The following is a 19,098-nucleotide window of genomic DNA, read 5'->3' on the forward strand; positions in this document are numbered from 1 at the left end:
GAGGAGTAACAGGGTGCAGTCCCATAAAACTCAGGGCCCAGCCCATCAGGGACTGGTGTCTTAGCCAATTTAATTCTTTTGATAGCCAGCTATATCTCCTCGCCCGTGATGGGACCATTAAGAAGTGCTTGTTGGTCTACGGACAGCCTTGGTTGAGCAATATGATGGAAAAATTCTGCACTGGCATCATTATCAAAGGGCTAAGTGGAATATAATTCCGTATAGAAATTCACAAACTGTTGCGTGATAGCCTGGTGAGTAGAATGCGTCACACCCTGTTTATGCTTAATAGAAGTGATAATGTGTCGAGCTTTGTGGGGGCGCACTAAATTGGCTAGCAGGCAGCCCGTTTGTCGCCCTAGCGATAAACTTTATATTTATAGCAGTATATATTACGACTTGCCCTCTGATTTAATAGGGTGTTGATTTTGGACTTGAGAAGACTCATAGCCTGTTTGGTGGCATCGTCGAGGCAGGAAATATGAAGGGTTCGTAAAGTGGAGAGGTACCGAGACAGGGAAAATAGTTCCCCATCGTGATGTTTTTTCAGGGATGCAAAATAAGCAAAGATATGCCCCCGCATGACCGTTTTTGCAGCTTCTCAATATATGATGGGACCCATGTCCTACACTGAATTGGTGTTCACAAAGTTGTCCCATTTCTTTCTAAAGTAATTGTGAAAATTGGTATCCGCATATAGATGGGAGAACATGTGCAAAATCCTGTTCCCTGTCTGGGAGCCGAACCGTAATGTAATAATAATAATAATAATTTTATTTTTATATACCGCCAAAGCCATGATAGTTCGAGGCGGTTTACAACAAGAGGTGCTGGACAATCAGCGAAGTAGTTACAATACCAAGAGATCGAAGTAGTTACAATAAAAATTCGAAGAAGTTACAAAGCCTTTGGTTACATAGTCACAATGTGGGGATATCGAATACATGTGAATAAGAGTTCAAGAGAAGGTTTAAGAGTTCTAGGTTACAAATCGGTTAAACAGGTTGGTTTTAACTTGTTTTCTGAAGTTTAGATAGGATAAGGAGTGCTTGATGATGATGCCTAGCCAGCCGTTTTGATGACTTGCTAGGAAGGCTAGTGTTCTGTCAAGGAATCTTTTGTGTCAGCAGGTTTTTATTATAGGGTGGCTGAACATATGAATTCTGTGTGAAGGCCTGGTGGTGCAATCCAATTTAAAATGGGAGGCCAGGTATAGGGGGGCCATACCGAGAATAGATTTGAAACAAAGGCAGGCAAATTTGAATAGCACTCTTGCTTCTAGAGGCAGCCAATGAGGTTTTTGATAGTAGGGGGTTTGTGATCCCATTTTTTAATGCCAAAAATCAGTCGTACTGCTGAATTTTGTATGATTCGGAGTCTTTGAATGGTTTTTTTGAAGGACCCCAGATAGATGATGTTACAGTAGTCGAGCAGGCTTAAGATGGAGGATTATACCAGTAGACGAAAGGAAGCTGCGTCGAAGAATTTTCTGATGGTTCTAAGTTTCCATAGTGTCGAGAAGCCTTTTTTGATCAGTGACTCTTTGTGGATGTCTAGAGTGAGGTAACAGTCTAGTGTCACTCCCAGGATTTTTATGGAATCGATGATAGGGAAGACCTGTCCGTTCAGGGAGATGGAAGTATCTTTGATTTTGTCATTCGGGTTCGCCAGGAAGAATTTGGTTTTTTCAGCGTTGAGTTTCAGTTTGAACTCGGTCATCCATGACTCAATTTGCTTTAATGTTGATGCTAGATGATTCTTCGTCTCGGGAGTCAGGTTTGTTAGAGGATGGACTATGGTGATGTCATCCACGTAGATGTAAAATTTGATTTTTAATTTTTGCAGTAGGTTCGCCAATGAGGCAAGGTAGAAGTTGAACAGGGTGGAGGATAGGGGAGAACCCTGTGGGACTTCGCATGGGTTTACCCAGCTGGAGGATTGATTGTTATCACAATGGACTTGGTACGAGCGTTTAGTCAGGAAACCTTGGAATCATTTCAATACATTACCGGTGAGTCCAATTGATTTCAGACAGTCAGTTAGGATGGTATGATCGACTAAATCGAAGGCACTACTCAAGTCCAGCTGAAGGATTAGTGCACTAGAACCTTGGCTGAATAGATTCAGGAGGGAATCCAACAATGAAGCAATGACTGTTTCTGTGCCCAAGAGAGCATGATCAGAGACTAGGGGTGTGGTGATGTGAGTGCCGGTCATATAGGGGAAGAGAGAAGCAGAGATCAGAACATAGTCAATGCGAGAGTAAGTCAAATGAGGATGGGGAAAAAAAATGAAAAATCAAGCTCGTCCGGGTGCATAGTTCACCATGAATCTAAGAGGCCCAGTTCCTTTAAAAGAAAGTTCACCCCTCTAATGAAATGACCCCTCGGTATGGGTTTAGCAGGCTTATTGTCCCATTGGGGGGTGGGCTTCCAAATTGAAATCCCCGCCTAAAATGAGTGGGTGAGGGGAAAGCGGAGCCAGATGACCTACCAAGGAAGAGAAAAAAGCATAAGAATAAGCATTGGGGGCATAGATATTGCACAAGACCAAGGGTTTACCTCAAGGTTCCCATTCATTACTATGAACCGCCCATTAGGATCCGCTATTTGTCTATGAATGTGGAAGGGTATGTTTTTGTGAATAAGTCTTGCCATCCTGCATTTTCTTGCTGTAAAAGAGGCGTAGCCCACCCACTCCCTGCGAAGTTTGGTATGTTCGAGGGGAGTCAAGTTTCAAGTTTATTTAAAATTTCTTATACCGCCTAATCAAACCTTCTAGGCGGTGTACAAAACTGTTAAGAACATAAGAATTGCCACTGCGGGGTCAGACCAGTGGTCCATCCTGCCCGGCAGTCCGCTCACGCAGCGTCCCCAGGTCAAAGACCAGTGCTTTAAATGAGTCCAGCCTCTATTAACTAAAATACAGTTTAAAAACAAACAACACTAGGGAAAATACTAACTTATTTGGTTTTCATAAGTATGTTGTAATAGGGGGAGAGAGGGGGGAAAAACAATTTTAGGTGGGAAAATTTCTATAAAATATCAGTGCTGTTTTTATAACTGTTTCTGTATGTATTCCTGTTTTAGTTTCTTTAAAAATGATTAAAGATATTAAAAAAAAATAAAAATTTACAAACAGACAAGAGGGAATGAAGGGTCTCTTATAAGAATGCTCTGTCAGTACGTTCCTTTTTAAGATAGGCTAATAGTTTTGTATGCTTAATGGGGGAGTGTATCCCATCTACATTAAGAGATTTTACATTCAATTGAGTCATAGCATATGATCAGTACCAGGAAATAGAAACCAGACATATACCAAATAACAAAGCAGGGGTGTTACATCCCAGCCACATCCCACCCCCAGCAATACACTCTCCGACAATTCTAGAGGATAAAAATAAAAGAGAGGCTACAGCATGTGGCGTCCCCCTGACAGAGAGGAACAAACAGACATACCCCAGCACATCACACCACACACACCAATCATTCAATCCCCCCCTCTCCCATTCAAACCCCAGTCCCTGTTGCAGTATGGAGAAATCTCTGCTAAACCGAAACCCCCAAAACAGTACAAACATGCAGCTCCAGGCCAGACCGAAGCAGGTGGTAACAGTGGCGTACCAAGGGGTGGGGAGCGGTCCGCCCTGAGTGCACGCTCCAAGAGGGTGCACAGCCGGCTGGATCCGGATCCTCCCACGCTGCTTCAAATGGCACTTCAGCGCGGCTGCCGTACTTAGAGCAGAGTCGGCAGCCGCACTGAAGTGAAGAAGGTCCCGCGATGACTAGGAAGAGGTAAGTGACGTCGGGGGGGGCGGGGGGGACCGGCAGCCGCAGTCATCGCGGGATCTTGCAGCAACTAACTGCGTCTGCTGGCCCAGCCCCCTCCGACGTCACTTACCTCTTCCATCGGAGCAGTAGCAGTCATTGCGGGATCTTTGGGATGGAGAAAGAAAGGAGGTCAGGGTGGCATGAAAGGGTGTGGAGGGTGACAAAGGGGGGTCAGGGTGGTAGGGAATCATGCTGAAGGGTGACAAAGGGGGGTCAGGGTGGTAGGGAATCATGCTGAAGGGTGACAAAGGGTGGTAGGGAATCATGCTGAAGGGTGACAAAGGGGGGTCAGGGTGGTAGGGAATCATGCTGAAGGGGGACAAAGGGGGTCAGGGTGGTATGAAATCATGGTGAAGGGTGAGAAAGGGGGTCAGGGTGGTATGGAAGCGTGGTGGGGGGAGAGAAGGGTTAGATGCTGATGGAATTTCAGGGAAAGAGACATAAGGGGGAACAATACTGCATGGAATTGGGTTGTAGGGAGAGAAAGGGGGCAGATGCTGATGGAAGTGGGAAGAGAGAAGGGACAGATGATGGAAGTGGGGGGAAGAGAGAGAAGGGGCAGATGATGGAAGGAGGGGATAAATAAAAGGAGGGCACATGATGGGGAAAAGGATTGAGTTAGGGAAATACTGGAGGGGGTGAGGGAAAGAGGTGGTGAGCTGTAAGTAGACAGTAAAAAAGGAATTTGATGAGAGGGTAGTAAGAACGTAATCTAGATGGATGCAGAAAATAAATTGAAAAGGAAAATGAGGGAAGAAAGAGATTTCAGAAGAGAGGTGTGGGAGAGGGAAGGAGAGGAGAGAGATGCCAGACCAATGGGGTGAAAAGAGAGATGGAAGGGGGAGGCATACAGTTTCTGGAAGGGGCATCAAAGGTGAGAAGATGCCATATAGGGGCAGAGAGATGGCAGACAGTGGATGGAAGGAAGAGAGTAACAAGAAGATGAGGAAAGCAGAAACCAGAGAAGACAAAGGTAGAAAAAAATTTTCTATTTATTTATTGCTTTAGGAGACATGTGTCACTGTTTCTGTGGTGTTGCATTGTATGCAGAGTCCAGCTTCTTGCTGGTTCAGTTTAACCTTTGTCTATGTATTTCTATTTTATCCCCCCTTTTACAAAACTGTGGAGCGTTTTTTAGCGCCAGCCGTGGTGGTAGCAGCTCTGATGCTCAGAATTCTATGAGCGTCAGAGCTATTACCACCGTGGCTAAAATCCACACTACAGTTTTGTAAAAGGGGAAGGGGTTAGTTTGTGATGACATATTCCATACTAGGCGAAGGTGTTTTCTGTGTTCTGTGTGTTTGAAAGACATGGTTTTCTGTTAGGATTGACGGTGTAGGATTGATCTGTACTAGTCTGGCTTGTTTAGTTTTACAATGGGTATATTGATGTTGTACTATTCACTGCATATGTAAGATGCTGCCTTTTCCTAGGTACTCATGTGTGACGTGTGGCTTGTTACTAAAAATCATGTTTTTCGAACAGATGCCAAAAAATGATGGGCCCCGGGTGTCACATATGCTAGGTACACCACTGGGTGGTAACCCCACCATACAAACTCAAAGCCCAAAATATCTGCATCCCCGGACAAATAAAGCCAAGGACAGGCTGTTCAGAGCCGCAATATGGAATAAGAGCGTATAACACGTAGCACAGCAAACCATAAATATTAACCTAGTGAAGAGCAGGCTTCGGGCTGTCTCTGCAACAAAAAGACATTATCATAAACAGTCAAAGCAGGTTACCAATGGTTTTCCAAGGGGTGGGGGAGAACAGGAGCATGGATTAACAGGCCTGTGAAGCACAGTATGGCAAGTCCCCGTAGGCCCCACATATCAGGGACAAATGGTCCGCCAAGCAGCATGCATCTGGAAAAACCATCCAAAATCCAGATGGCGGAAGGCTTGGAATCATGGGCCCAGATCATGTCTAGTGCAGCAGGTCTGTAGGGTAACTAAGCCGAAAGGAGAGGCTATGGCACAGCAATAGGGTGGCAATTCCTGCGAGTCAGCTGTGCGTAAGGAGAGATGTCCCCATACACAGACAGGTGCAAGCAGACAAGAGAGACAAAAACATCTGATCATGCCACACATGTCTCCAAACCAGGCCCTCCACGGTCAACCAACTAGGGAGCTGGTATGTGGTCCATCCCAGCAGCGCTGTAAGATCCATGAAATTCAAAGGGAGGGAGGGAGAGATTTAATGAACCCCTCCAGATCAGCAGGATTGTTGTAGAAGACGGTGGCGTTATTGTAGGTTACACGGGCCCTAGTGGGATACAGCAGAGAGAAGCGGATATTGCGTTTGAACAATTCATTGCAGTGGGATGCCATGGCTCTACGCCGAGAGGAGACCTGGGACGAGAAGTCTTGGAATATCAGCACTTTATTGCCCTCCAGTTGTAGATTAAGGTCTTTCCTCCAGCGATAATGGGCCAGTATGTGCTCCTTAAGGACATAGTTGAGAAATCTGGCTGTGACCGACCTGGGCTGCAGATCCTCATCACTGCGGGTGCCCAAACGGTGTGCGCGCTTGATGGAAAAAGGCACCAAGGGTTCAGAAAGCGCAACGGCCTTAGGCAGCCATCCCTCCAGCCACTGGCAAAGATCAACATCCCTGATGGTGCTGGGGATCCCCACAAAATGCAAGTTGTTGCACCGGCCCTTGTTCTCATGGTCCTTAAGATGCTCCGCTATAGATTTATTAGTGGACTCCAAGGTGCGGAGACGTTCTTCAAAATTGGCCGCGGTATCATCTTGATGGGCAATCTGATCCTCAGCACGCTGAAGCTGGCCAGCCTGGGAGTCCAAGCCCTCCTTAATACCCTCCATGAAGGTATGGATGGTAGCAAGCTTATCCTCCATTACCAGCATGAAGGATCGTGTGAGTTCTTGGATCGCGGCTGCCTCCAGCGTGAAGACGGGCGCCTCCGCCATCGTGCTGTCCTGCACCTGTGGTCCGGGCCGATATTGCACCCATTAACACTCCCCATGCAGAGTTGAAATGGTGGTGTGGGTTCAGAAAATTGAGGGTAACCCGCCGAAATGGGGAGAGAAAAATTAGTGGTCGCTGCGGGGATGGGGACAAGGCCATTGGCCATTCACCGCCCCGTGGAGTGGGCGGAGGGACGGGGCGGGGATAGTGGTTACAGGAATGGGGATGGGGCGGGGACAGTGATCACGGGATGGGGCTATGACAGGGATGGTGGTCGCAGGGACGGAGATAAATTGCTAGTGCAGTGCCGATGTTGTTTTTTTTTTGCAGTTTTAGTAAGCAAGAAGTGTCGGCGTGGCCCGGAGCTACACAGAGGCACATCCGTTCAGCTTCCCGGCATCACGTGCCCCCCTCGTTTAGCATAATTTAAGGAAATTTGCTTGCTAATTCGTTGAATCTTTAGAGGAGAGATTCCTAGTGGTGGAAAACCGGCATTAAGGTTTTCATCTGCATTGGTAGGGTCATCACTGTCAGAATCAGACTTAGGGCTACTTAGATCTTGTAGTTTGACACGCAAGTCTTGCCTTCATCTTGGGCTAAACTTTTGGCCTGGTTTAAACTCTTACTTTGTGATAGCTTTTAAATGATCAGCTGCAGGATAATCAATTAGGTGTAGACCTTTTATATTGCTGTGATTCTGTTTTCTGAACGGATTACAGCAGTTTTTTTGTAGAAATTCAAACTTTGTCAGAATCAAGACTTCATGATGCGTACAGATATTAGATTCCACGGACATAGTAGAAAGTTCAGAGCATCTTTTAATTAATTCTTGGTCAGGCAAAGAGAAACCAGAAATAAGCTTCAAGCAGCTTTCTTCAGAATAGAAGGTAGATGGTTTCTGGCACTCAGAACTATTATAGATTCCAATACTGCAGGGCTCTAGCTTATTATTAGTCTCCATAAGATAAGAGTCACCTAAAAATACAGAATAAAAGGAAAGTGAAAAATATCAGTGTGAGAACACAATGAAAATAGAGCAAAGCAAGTTGTACATGTCAGCAAGTGCAGAGTAAGTTTCTAAAATTCACACAGGCATAGCCTAGTTAACTATGGAAAGAACCAGATGCTGCACAGAAAGAATAGATGGAAAGCAACATGCCAAAGGCAAGCTTTGCCAAATAATGAAGTCATATGGTGTTATAAGGTCATGATGAATCTTAATGCCAGACTTGTTCACACAGCCAGAAAATGTTCAGAAAAGCTGCATGTATCAGACATACTACTACAGGAAGAGGAGTTGCCGTACAGTGAGAGATTAGAGAAACTGGGCCTCTTCTCCCTTGAAAAGAGGAGACTGAGAGGGAACATGATCGAAACATTCAAGATAATGAAGGGAATGGACAGTATATAAAGACAGGTTGTTCACCCTCTCCAAGGTAGAGAGAATGAGAGGGCACTCTCTAAAGTTAAAAGGGGATAGATTCCGTACAAACGTAAAGGCGTTCTTCACCCATATAGTGGTAGACAACTGGAATGCTCTTCCGGAGTCTGTTATAGGGAAAAACACCCTCCAGGGATTCAAGACAAAGTTAGACAAGTTCCTGCTAAACCAGAACATACGCAGGTAAGGCTAGTCTCAGTTAGGACACTGATCTTTGACCTAAGGGCTGCCGCGTGAGCGGACTACTGGGCACGATGGACCACTGGTCTGACCCAGCAGTGGCAATTCTTATGTTCTTATTATGCGTTTGTGCTTGCACACAGTAAGTAGTTTGTGCAAGCCAATGCATGTTTTGACTGTCATCTTACAAAATTGTTCAGTAAGTTTGTCAAACGCTCAGCATAGTACGAGACGAGTACTTGTGCCTGGCAAAACTTGGTTATGAGTTTTCAGATCAATATAGTTCCACTGCACATTCACAATGAAGTGCCAGTGACCCTCAACATAACATGTTTACGCAATCAAGTAATGCTTATCTTTAAACCATCAATTCTCATCCAACATTCCGGAACCTGAGCAATTCTTCAATGGAAATCAGGCAGAAAAATTAACAACCATGGAAGTGAGCCTTGAAGATGTACACAGGCAAATAAATAAATTAAAAACAGACAAATCCCCGGGTCCGGACGGAATCCATCCAAGGGTTCTGAAGGAATTAAAGGAGGAGATAGCGGAACTACTGCAGCAAATTTGCAATCTATCCCTGAAAACAGGTGTGATCCCGGAGGACTGGAAGATAGCCAACGTTACGCCCATCTTTAAAAAGGATCAAGAGGTGACCCAGGAAATTACAGACCGGTAAGTCTGACCTCGGTTCCGGGGAAAATGGCAGAAACACTGATAAAAGAAAAAAATCGATGAACATTTTGAAAGAAACAAACTTCTGATAACCAGCCAACACGGTTTCTGCAAGGGAAGATCTTGCCTAACGAACTTATTGCACTTCTTCGAAGGAATTAACAAACGGATGGACAAAGGAGACCCCATAGACATCATATATCTAGATTTCCAAAAAGCCTTTGACAAGGTGCCCCATGAACGCCTACTCCGGAAACTGAAGAACCATGGGGTGGAAGGAGATGTACATAGATGGATCAGAAGCTGGTTGGCGGGTAGGAAACAGAGGGTAGGAGTGAAGGGTCACTACTCGGACTGGAGGAGGGTCACGAGTGGGGTCCCGCAGGGCTCAGTACTAGGGCCACTGCTATTTAATATATTCATAAATGATCTAGAAACAGGGACGAAGTGTGAGATAATAAAATTTGCGGATGACACCAAACTATTTAGTAGAGCTCGGACTAAAGAAGACTGTGAAGAACTGCAAAGGGACTTGAACAAACTAGGGGAATGGGCGACGAGATGGCAGATGAAGTTCAATGTTGAGAAATGTAAAGTATTGCATGTGGGAAACAGAAACCCAAGGTACAACTATACGATGGGAGGGATGTTTTTAAATGAGAGTACCCAAGAAAGGGATCTGGGGATAATGGTGGACTTGACAATGAAGCCGACGGCACAGTGCGCGGCGGCTGCTAAGAAGGCAAATAGAATGCTAGGCATCATAAAAAAAGATATTACAACCAGAACGAAGGAAGTTATCTTGCCATTGTATCGAGCGATGGTGCGTCCGCATCTGGAGTACTGCGTCCAATATTGGTCGCCGTACCTTAAGAAGGATATGGCGATACTCGAGAGGGTTCAGAGGAGAGTGAAGCGTCTGATAAAAGGGATGGAAAACCTTTCATACGCTGAGAGATTGGAAAAACTGGGACTCTTTTCCCTGGAGAAGAGAATACTTAGAGGGGATATGATAGAGACTTACAAGATCATGAAGGGCATAGAGAGAGTAGAGAGGGACAGATTCTTCAAACTTTCAAATAATAAAAGAACAAGAGGATATTCGGAAAAGTTGAAAGGGGACAGATTCAAAACGAATGCTAGGAAGTTCTTCTTTACCCAACGTGTGGTGGACACCTGGAATGCGCTTCCAGAGGGCGTAATAGGGCAGAGTACGGTACTGGGGTTCAAGAAGGAATTGGACAATTTCCTGCTGGAAAAGGGGATAGAGGATGTATAGATAGAGGATTACTGCACAGGTCCTAGACCTGTTGGGCCACCGCGTGAGCGGACTGCTGAGCACGATGGACCTCAGGTCTGACCCAGTAGAGGCATTTCTTATGTTCATCAAAGAAAAATCGGGTCCCAGATGAAACAGGATAGCTTCTGTAGCAAAAACATGCTCTTTCAAATGATATAAAAAACCTCTACACGTTAGAGAAATTTGAATCTGAAAAACAGTGAAAATTTGTATCTTAATAATAAAATTCTAAGCGCGCATGCGCACTCGCGCTGCGTGTTCCCTGATCCCTTTTCTGTCGGGATGTGGTGGCACAAGTGCGCATGCGTGCCAGACAAGCTTCCCTGCTCTCCACCTCACAATACGGCCCTACCGGCCAAAGTTTCTTTAGACGTTGCCGCGGAAAGGCAGTGCAAAGGCAGTGCGGAGCGGCGGCTGCTGGAAGGAGGCAGCGGTGGCTTGAGGCAAAAGGCGGTGCGGAGCGGCAGCTGCCGGCCATTAGCACCCCCTGCCTTCTCCGTCGCGGCCCAGGAGAGACGTGGCAGTGCGAGGCCTGGACGTCACCGCCACATGATGCGACGCCTGCGCGCTGCACACAGAAGAAAGCGCTGCGGCTCGCCTGGGCAGACATGTTGGTGTTGACAGCTGTGGAAGAGGGAATGGGAGCAGACACCAGCTCCCCGCGACCTGGCAGAGGCCCCACACCAGAGTGAACTCACGCTACCACCCAGAACTCCCCCACCTCTGCTGACCCTTGCCCCTGCCTGTCCCACAGGGCACCCCTGGCAATCCTGGCCCACAATAGTCGGCCCAGATCCAAGGCAGAGGAGACACTGGAACACCAACAATGCAACAGGTACTCTAATGATGCTGGATTGGGTGAAAAAGGTGGAAATAGGAAAGGTAAAAGGGGAAATGGGAATATTGGTAGGTTAAAAAAAAGGGAGAAGGGCTACTGATGGACAGAGGGGAGAGACAGAAAGAAAGGGGGGCAGGGAGAAAGAAAGAAATGCCTAAGTCTACACATCTATTCTAGCACCCATTAATATAACGGGCTAAAAAACTAGTAAATGCATAAAGTGGAAGAACAAAAACAGAAACTGCAGTTGTGTTGGATTTTCTGTTTGCTGTTGTCTCATAAATGCATAAAGCCATATTTTTTGGATGGTCATATCTTCAGCTTCACTTGACTGTAAAAGCTCATATTGCAAATCTTGGAAGTATCTCATGGTAATTCCATCGGGGAATTCGCTCTGTGTCAGAGTGAATGCCCCAACAGACAAGAACAAAGCAGCCTGTTTAGAGTGTTGCCGGCCCAACGCTGCTTTGGATAAAGGACTTGCTCGCAGTCGGCGGGGAGGGAAGGATGAAGGATCAGTAGGTGGGGGCGGCGAGTTGAAGAGTTGGTGCCAGTGAATCCCGGGACTAGGGCTTATTTTGGGGGAAGGGCTTATATTAAGACCTACCCTGAAAATGATGCTAGGTCGTATTTTTGGGGTAGATCTTATTTTCAGGGAAACACGGTAGTACTATTATTATGGGGGTGGAGTCTGGGGTGGAGCCTGGGCGGGGTATTCGGTTGATATTTGTTAGACTTTGGAAGTACTTTATTTGAAGATGTTGAGAAATACTGCACTACACCACACTCTCCTCAAGGACTACATGGCCTAGAGAAGTGTTCTTCAACCTTTTTACACCTATGGACCAGCAGAAATAAAATAATTATTTTGTGGACCGGCAAACTACTAAGACTGAAATTTTAAAAAACCCATCGCCACCCCGTCCCCACGAGCTAGGTCCCGCAAACCATCTGATCCCATCTGTACAAGCCTCAAATAGTTATGATTTTATATTGAACATATTTTATTAAAGTATAAAAAGAAACAATATTCTGTACAATTGTCATTTTATAAATACAAATAATACAGGGCAAGGATCAACAAAACCCTTGTCTCCTCTCCCCTTCATATATATCCCCTCTACTATCAAGAAAACTGAATAAGCCAAATTATTACAGAATGCTACACAAATATCATGCTAACAGAATACTGCAGTCACACATGGCAGGAATGGTGTTAGGGGGAGTGCAACTAGGGCAACTGCCCCCGGTCAGAGAGAGCCCTAAGCCAGCTTCAAGCTAAAGAAGCACAGCCTGGGTGTTGCACTCCTCAGTTATGTCTAACATCAGCTCTAGCAGGATACATATTTCAAATCTGATATATTCTAATGACAAGATAGAAATACAATTATTTTTTATATCTTTTGTTGTCTCTGGTTTCTGCTTTCATCGACTTTTCACTCTCTTCCATCCAGCATCTGCCCTTTGTCTCTTCAATCCAGCATTTGCCCCTTCCATCCACTGTCTGCCCTCTCCCCCTTCCATATGGTATCTGCCTTCTTTCTATGCCCTTCTCCCCTTTCCATCCAGCCTGTGTCCCCTCTTTCCTTTTTACATGATTCATTTTTATCTCTCCTACACCAGATCTAGCATCTTTGTCCCTCTCTCCTTATTTCTCATCTGACTCCCTTCCCAGCATCAATCTCTCTCTGCTTTCTCATTCCTCTGTCTCTCCCCTTTCCCTCATCTGATCTCTCCATTCCATCCTGACTCCTTCCCCTCCTCTAATCTCCCTGCCAGCTGTTTCCTTCCTATTTTCCTCCTCCCCTGTCCAGCAGTACCCCCTCTCCCTTTCCTCCTCCCCTTATCCAACAGTATCTCTCTCCCCTTTCCTTTCCCTTAGCCCCTGTCCAGCAGTACCCCATTCCCCTCCCTTGTCCAGGAGTATCCCTTCTCCTTTCTCTCCTTCCCTCTCCAGCAAATGTTTCCTATCTTTAGGTTAGTGGCAGCTTTGTGTGCTTTTAACTTTGGTCCACAGCTGCCCCTAAGCAGTAGTTTAGCTGCAGTTTCATGAGGCAGCCTCAGGGCCTTTGGTAGGCTGGCCTACATTGCATCATCAAAGTGGGCCGGCCTAGCAAAGGCCCCAAGGCTGTCACATGAAAGCGCGGCTAAACTACTGTTTCAGGGCAGCTGTGTGCTGAAGTTAAAAGCACACAGAGCTGCTACTGCTGGTCTAGGGATGCAGAGACAAAGGCAGGAGGCATACGCGGCAGGAGTCCCGGCATAGCGACAGCAACAGGAAGTTGCAAGTCAGCTGATGCCGACACCTTTTATTGTGGTGGGGACCTGAATCCTTCATGGACCGGTAAGATTTTTTTGCGGACCGGCAGTTGAAGAGCACTTGCCTAGAGCCCACTTCATTTTTTTCTGTGGGCCCACTTCCTTTCTGTGCTCTCCATATGCTCGCCTGAGTTACCCTCTAGATGGGAGGTACTGTACAACTAGTGATAATCTACATAGTGTCATGCCCATATAGGTAAATCATTTAGTCAAATAATGCCTTGTTGAAATTTGTAAGAGAAGATTATTTTTGTATGGTTATATATAGAAACTTTGCATCCTTTGCAAACGTTCATATCAGAATAGCTACAGAAGCTATTCAGTTTGTTCTACATGTACAACTATATTAACTGTAAGACAGATATGCACCATAAAGTTCTTCTTGCATTTCAGTTGAACCTGATTTTTCTCCTTTTGTTTTTCTGCAGTTGGATAGAACGTACACTGGTTTGCAGACACTTGGTGCAGAAACAGTATGTATCCCTGCTATATTCTTAGTAGTAGAACTGATGATTGTGTTTCCTCACGTAGATTTCAAATGATAAAAGCTGTTGTAACAGGACAAGACACTATTAATATGCTATTCTTGTACAATCCCGCACTGTTCCTGGACAAGTGGTTTATGCATCCCATATCATGAGACTGCTTGTAAGAAGCCTCATTTACATAATTTTTCAGACCCTCCCCTGTTATCTCAGGAATAACTTCAGGTATAACAACAAATTCAAAACTATAATAAATCTACAAATGACATCAATGGGCCCCATATTAATTTAAAAATTTTTATGTTTCCCGACAAATCAGCATTCACTTTCTCATATTTATAAATTAAACATAAATTTGCCCACCAGAATGTGAAATTTAAACAGTCCCAATTTTTCCAGTTTCTCATAATTAATTGTATAGCTGTTCCTATCATAATTAAAAACAATCGCCTCCTATATTTATCTAGGGGATCTTTAACATACAATATAGTCCCAGAAATCACAACTTCATAACATAAAAGAATCTCAGCTTCTAAGATATTATTAATATGTCCCCAAATCGACTTCCAAAAACTCAGAATCCTAGGACAATAAAACAGTAAATGATCCAAAGTACCTACGTCTAAATGACAGTGCCAGCATCTATTAGATCTAGAACTATCAAACTTATTCAATTTAACTGGGGTCCAATAAGAACATAAGAACATAAGCAGTGCCTCTGCCGGGTCAGACCATAGGTACATCATGCCCAGCAGTCCGCTCCCGCGGCGGCCCAAACAGGTCACCTGTCTGAATCACCAGAAGGGGCCCCCTTGCCACCCTGGTTTCCCATTGAAGTCCTATCTTCCCATCGAAGTCCTAACCCTCCGGTTTTGCACATGCACGACCTGGTCGGGTTTCTATACTTATTTCCTGGATACTTCTCTCAGTATCCCACGATCCCTTTGTCCCTCAGGAATCCGTCCAATCCCTGTTTGAATCCCTGTACCGTCCTCTGCCCGACCACTTCCTCCGGCAGCGCATTCCAAGTGTCCACGACCCTCTGGGTGAAAAAAAACTTCCTTGCATTTGTTTTGAACCTATCTCCCTTCAGTTTCTCCGAGTGCCCCCTCATACCTGTTGTCCCCTTCAGTCTGAAGAATCTGTCCCTATCCACCCTCTCTATGCCCCTCATGATCTTGAAGGTCTCTATCATATCTCCCCTGAGCCTCCTTTTTTCCAGGGAGAAGAGCCCCAGCCTATCCAATAAGAACGATGTAACAGAAAAAAACAAGTTTGCTTCATAGATGCTGACGCTGTACATTTTATTCTCCAAGACCAAATACGTGGCCATCGAGATGCAGAAATATATTGCTTAATCTTGATGCTCCAAATGTCTCTAAGCGCTTTTTTGGGTTTCTTATTTACCAATTCGGAAATTAATTTATACCACCTCGCGGCCTGATGTCTTAGCATATTTGTCTGGAAGGAGAGGAACTGCAAACTATAATATTTTTCCAAATTACACCAATCAGGGGGGGGATTTTCTTTTAATTTCAATTTTTTTTTATTGATTGGGTGAAAGGGTGGGTGGGAGGGATTGGGTTGAGTCTTGAATAATTAAATATTTATATAGGTGCTTACTATTTCCTTATAAAGATGAAATTTGACATTTGTACATTTGGAAGGGTATAAATATACTTTATCAATAACTATATTTATAATAATTTTTAATGGGGAAATATGTTGATCTTATTATATATTCTAAGGATTTTAAGTGATGTATAAAGTGTAAAATGTATCTTTTTTTCTTGTATTCACTTAATGAAAGTATTAAAAATGAATAAAGATTTTTTTTTTTTTTTAAAAAGGTATAACTTCAGGTGCCTAGTTGCTTTCCTACAAGCAAGACAATAGGAGCTAGTCTTTTCTGCTCGTGTTTATTTTTTCTTAAAAGTCAATATTTTTTTATGCACTTCACTCCTTTATCCACTTGTATTCCATGTACTGACAAAATGAATCTTTAATGTAAACCACTTGCATCCCATGTACTGACTAAACGTATCTTTACTGTAAACTGTTTCTATCCCATGTACTGTCAAATGTATCTTTATTGTAAACCAGTTCGAACTTCACGGTATAGCGGTATATAAGAAATAAATTATTATTATTATTTAATATTGCAGAGGTTTCCAGCGGGAACAACTCTGGCTCCAAGAAATCAAGGGGTTGGCTGACTGGCAGCTTCATGGCAGCCTGCACTTTTGGATCAGGGCTCAGGGACCGTTTCCTTGGGAGCTAGTTCAGCCCAGGTTCATCTGTTAGTGGGTTTGAATGCAGACTGCATGGCTCCATGGAGGTATGCCCAGGATCGAAGCTGACTGCGTTCCTCTACCAGGTCACATGTGCGGTGTGTTCCAAGGGTGGCAGAGATCCCTGGCCATGAGACTTGGACCAGAGGAGCAGTCAGAAGACCACAGTTAAGTTGTATGGCTTGTTGAGGCAGAGGATCTCCCTGTAAGCTGTTTCAGCTTATTTTACTGCAGTTCCCATCACAGCATGGCAGTGAGTACAGTGCTGACAGCCTGTTTAAACAATTTTTTGGGTTCTTGAAAAGTAAGTTTTGGGCAGTTTGGAAGTTAGCTGTAGTCCCCCACACCCTTAAAATCACCATGTTTTGGGGGTTCCTTTGCGTTTCCCAGGCAGTTTTTTTTCTGGAAATTACTCCTGAGTCAGTCATCTTGGATTTTCACAATTTGAATTGAAAGTTATATTTTGCCTCTACAAGTTCAGTTTTTGCAAGAAAATCACTCAGATGGACTCCTCAGGGCAAGATACTTCGGATTCATGCCGTTTGCGGTGGATGGATGTCTGGCAAGCGGCCATGCTCCATGTGTTCTGTGTGGGTGGGTGGGGAGATAGCCCGAGTTCTCTCGACCCCTGAAAGGGGGATCATGCCACTCTCCAGCCGGGGACAGCCCAAAAAGTCAAAATTGGGCCCCAGGGATAATGCGCTTGCGACTCCGGTGAAATGCAGCTGTGATTTGGCATCAGCACACAAGTCTCCCCAAAAGTTCCAAAAAAGGTTCCCAGAAGGCGGCTGCTGCCTTGAACAAAGGGTTTTCCCTAGAATTTATTAACATACTCTACCAGGCTCAAGATAAAGGCACTTTCCATGTCTCCTCTGGTGTCCTCGCTGGCAACCCCTTCCTAGAACATAGGTCTTAAGTCCAGTTTCCCCTGAGTTATCCAGAGATTTTGCTGGCTGATAAGGATGACCTGATTGTACCTTTCTTTATGCAGGCTACCACTGCGGGGATGTAGCGGGCTTACGGATCTCCTTGAGCTGAATCCCAGAGAGGTTCCAGATCTGGGTCAGGACCCCATAGTGCAGAGATTTTCAAGTCTGCGGCTTTGGTCAATCTAATTTCTGAATCTCTCCAGAAGCTGAAGTTGGAGATTGAGCAGTCAGCTGTAGCGGAATGCTCTGTTATGAGTAGCACAAAGCCACTGGCTTCATCTTTTCCTGATCATCCTGTCATTGTCAGAATGCTCATGGACCACTGGAAAGTGCCGGAGGGTCCTCTGAGAGTTGCTAGAGCCATCAGTTTGCATCCCTGAAAGTGAATTCATTGGTGGCATAGGTCACCAAATGCCCCTGTAACCTAATGATGGGGGGGGGGTGCGGAAGGATATGCAAGACCATAGAGTTGATTTTGTCCTCTAACGACTCTTTAACTTGGCGACTTCTGAGCTGAAAGTGGCGGCTCTCAATGCATATTCATTGGGGAAATCCTGAAAACCCGACTGGATTCTGGCCCTCAAGAACCAACTTTGACACTCCTGCTCTAAGGTGACCCTGAATAGGCTACCTTTCAGAGAGCAATTGCTGTTCAATAAAGGTCTTTGACGACCTCATGCTAATGTGCAGGACCTTAAACCCAAATCCTTGCCAGACAGCAGGTCCCAGTCCTCTAGAGGTCCGGGGCATCCTAGCTTTCATCCCTTCTGACTTCCCGTCAGGGCAGCTTTCTTTCCAGTCAGCCAAACAGCGGTTTGTGGTTCCCAGCTCCAACAGTCGATGGGAAGCCACTTGGCTTCTTCCCGTAAGAAACAGTTTTGATGCCAGGTCCCTGGCTGCCTCTCCGCAGATTGGTGGGTGGCTCTCTGCCTTCCTGGCAGAATGGCTGGCCATCACCTCCAACTGCTTTATCTTGGATATTCTTTGGGATGGCTGCAAACTCGAATTTTATCAACTCGTGTCAGAGCTCTTTCCTTAGCAACAGCAGCAGATGAATCCAGAGACACAATTCTATTTCTCCGGATAAGGTTTCTCTTCAGTGAGACAGGGGTAACCGGCTGAACGGTTTCAGCTTTAGGGGTTACACCTGGGCCCCCCCAGGTCCCTGCCACACCCTCCCTCCAGTGATAGAGGGTCAACTTGGTCTCTATTGTTCTTTTTTCCCTTAATGTAAAAAAATGAGACCACAATTACTATATTGCATGCCCTGCTAGTGCTGACTAACCAGCATCTACCGGCACTATCAACAAGCTTGTATGTGTTTTATATGAGAATTACAAGTGTTATTGTTGTTACTAATGATATATTCCTGTACACTTGCTGTAAGTTTTCAAAATGAATAAAGAATATTAAAACAAAAAAAAAGAAAAAATGGTTTTTTTACTTGTCTTACTGCTGGTTCTGTTTGGTGGTTGTTTTAGAGCTGCGGGTTAGGCATCGCGTGGGCCTAAACAATGGATATTTTATTTTATAAAATGCTAACTAGCGTGGAACAAATTTTTAACTTGTATGAAGTTACTTCAGTGAAGGGCTTCGAGTGGATGGCTAGATCTTCATTGAGGGAGCTGGGGCCTTCCCGTCTGTTGCAGGCTCATAATTGTTCTCATGCTCTGGCTGCAAAGCTGCAGAGTTAGAGAGGTTTCTCCCCGAGGCTGATTTTGGGTGGCGTTTGCCGCGTCAGTGTGGAGGTAATTAATTGGACGGCTCCGGGGATGTTATTCACACACTGTTGAGGAGCCGGTTCATTACAGTGTGTAATACAGTGTGCAAGAGACGTACGATGGTTCTCCAGCGCTGTTGGGAACACCGCAGC

At 45.1% G+C, this 19,098-nt stretch overlaps 1 protein-coding gene across 9 annotated transcripts in view; it reads left to right on the top strand.

The window, feature by feature from the left end:
• The window catches only part of YEATS2 (YEATS domain containing 2), a 1,675,245-nt gene that overhangs the window by 632,327 nt on the left and 1,023,820 nt on the right, over window positions 1-19,098 (top strand). For all 9 annotated transcript variants that reach the window (XM_033957686.1, XM_033957691.1, XM_033957693.1 and 6 more), the window contains one exon: window positions 13,949-13,993. In XM_033957686.1, coding sequence (XP_033813577.1) covers window positions 13,949-13,993 — 45 coding nt within the window. The remainder of the gene's footprint in view (window positions 1-13,948; window positions 13,994-19,098) is intronic.

The sequence above is a fragment of the Geotrypetes seraphini genome, chromosome 9 (genome assembly GCF_902459505.1).
Source record: "Geotrypetes seraphini chromosome 9, aGeoSer1.1, whole genome shotgun sequence".
Classification (NCBI taxonomy): Eukaryota; Metazoa; Chordata; class Amphibia; order Gymnophiona; family Dermophiidae; genus Geotrypetes; species Geotrypetes seraphini.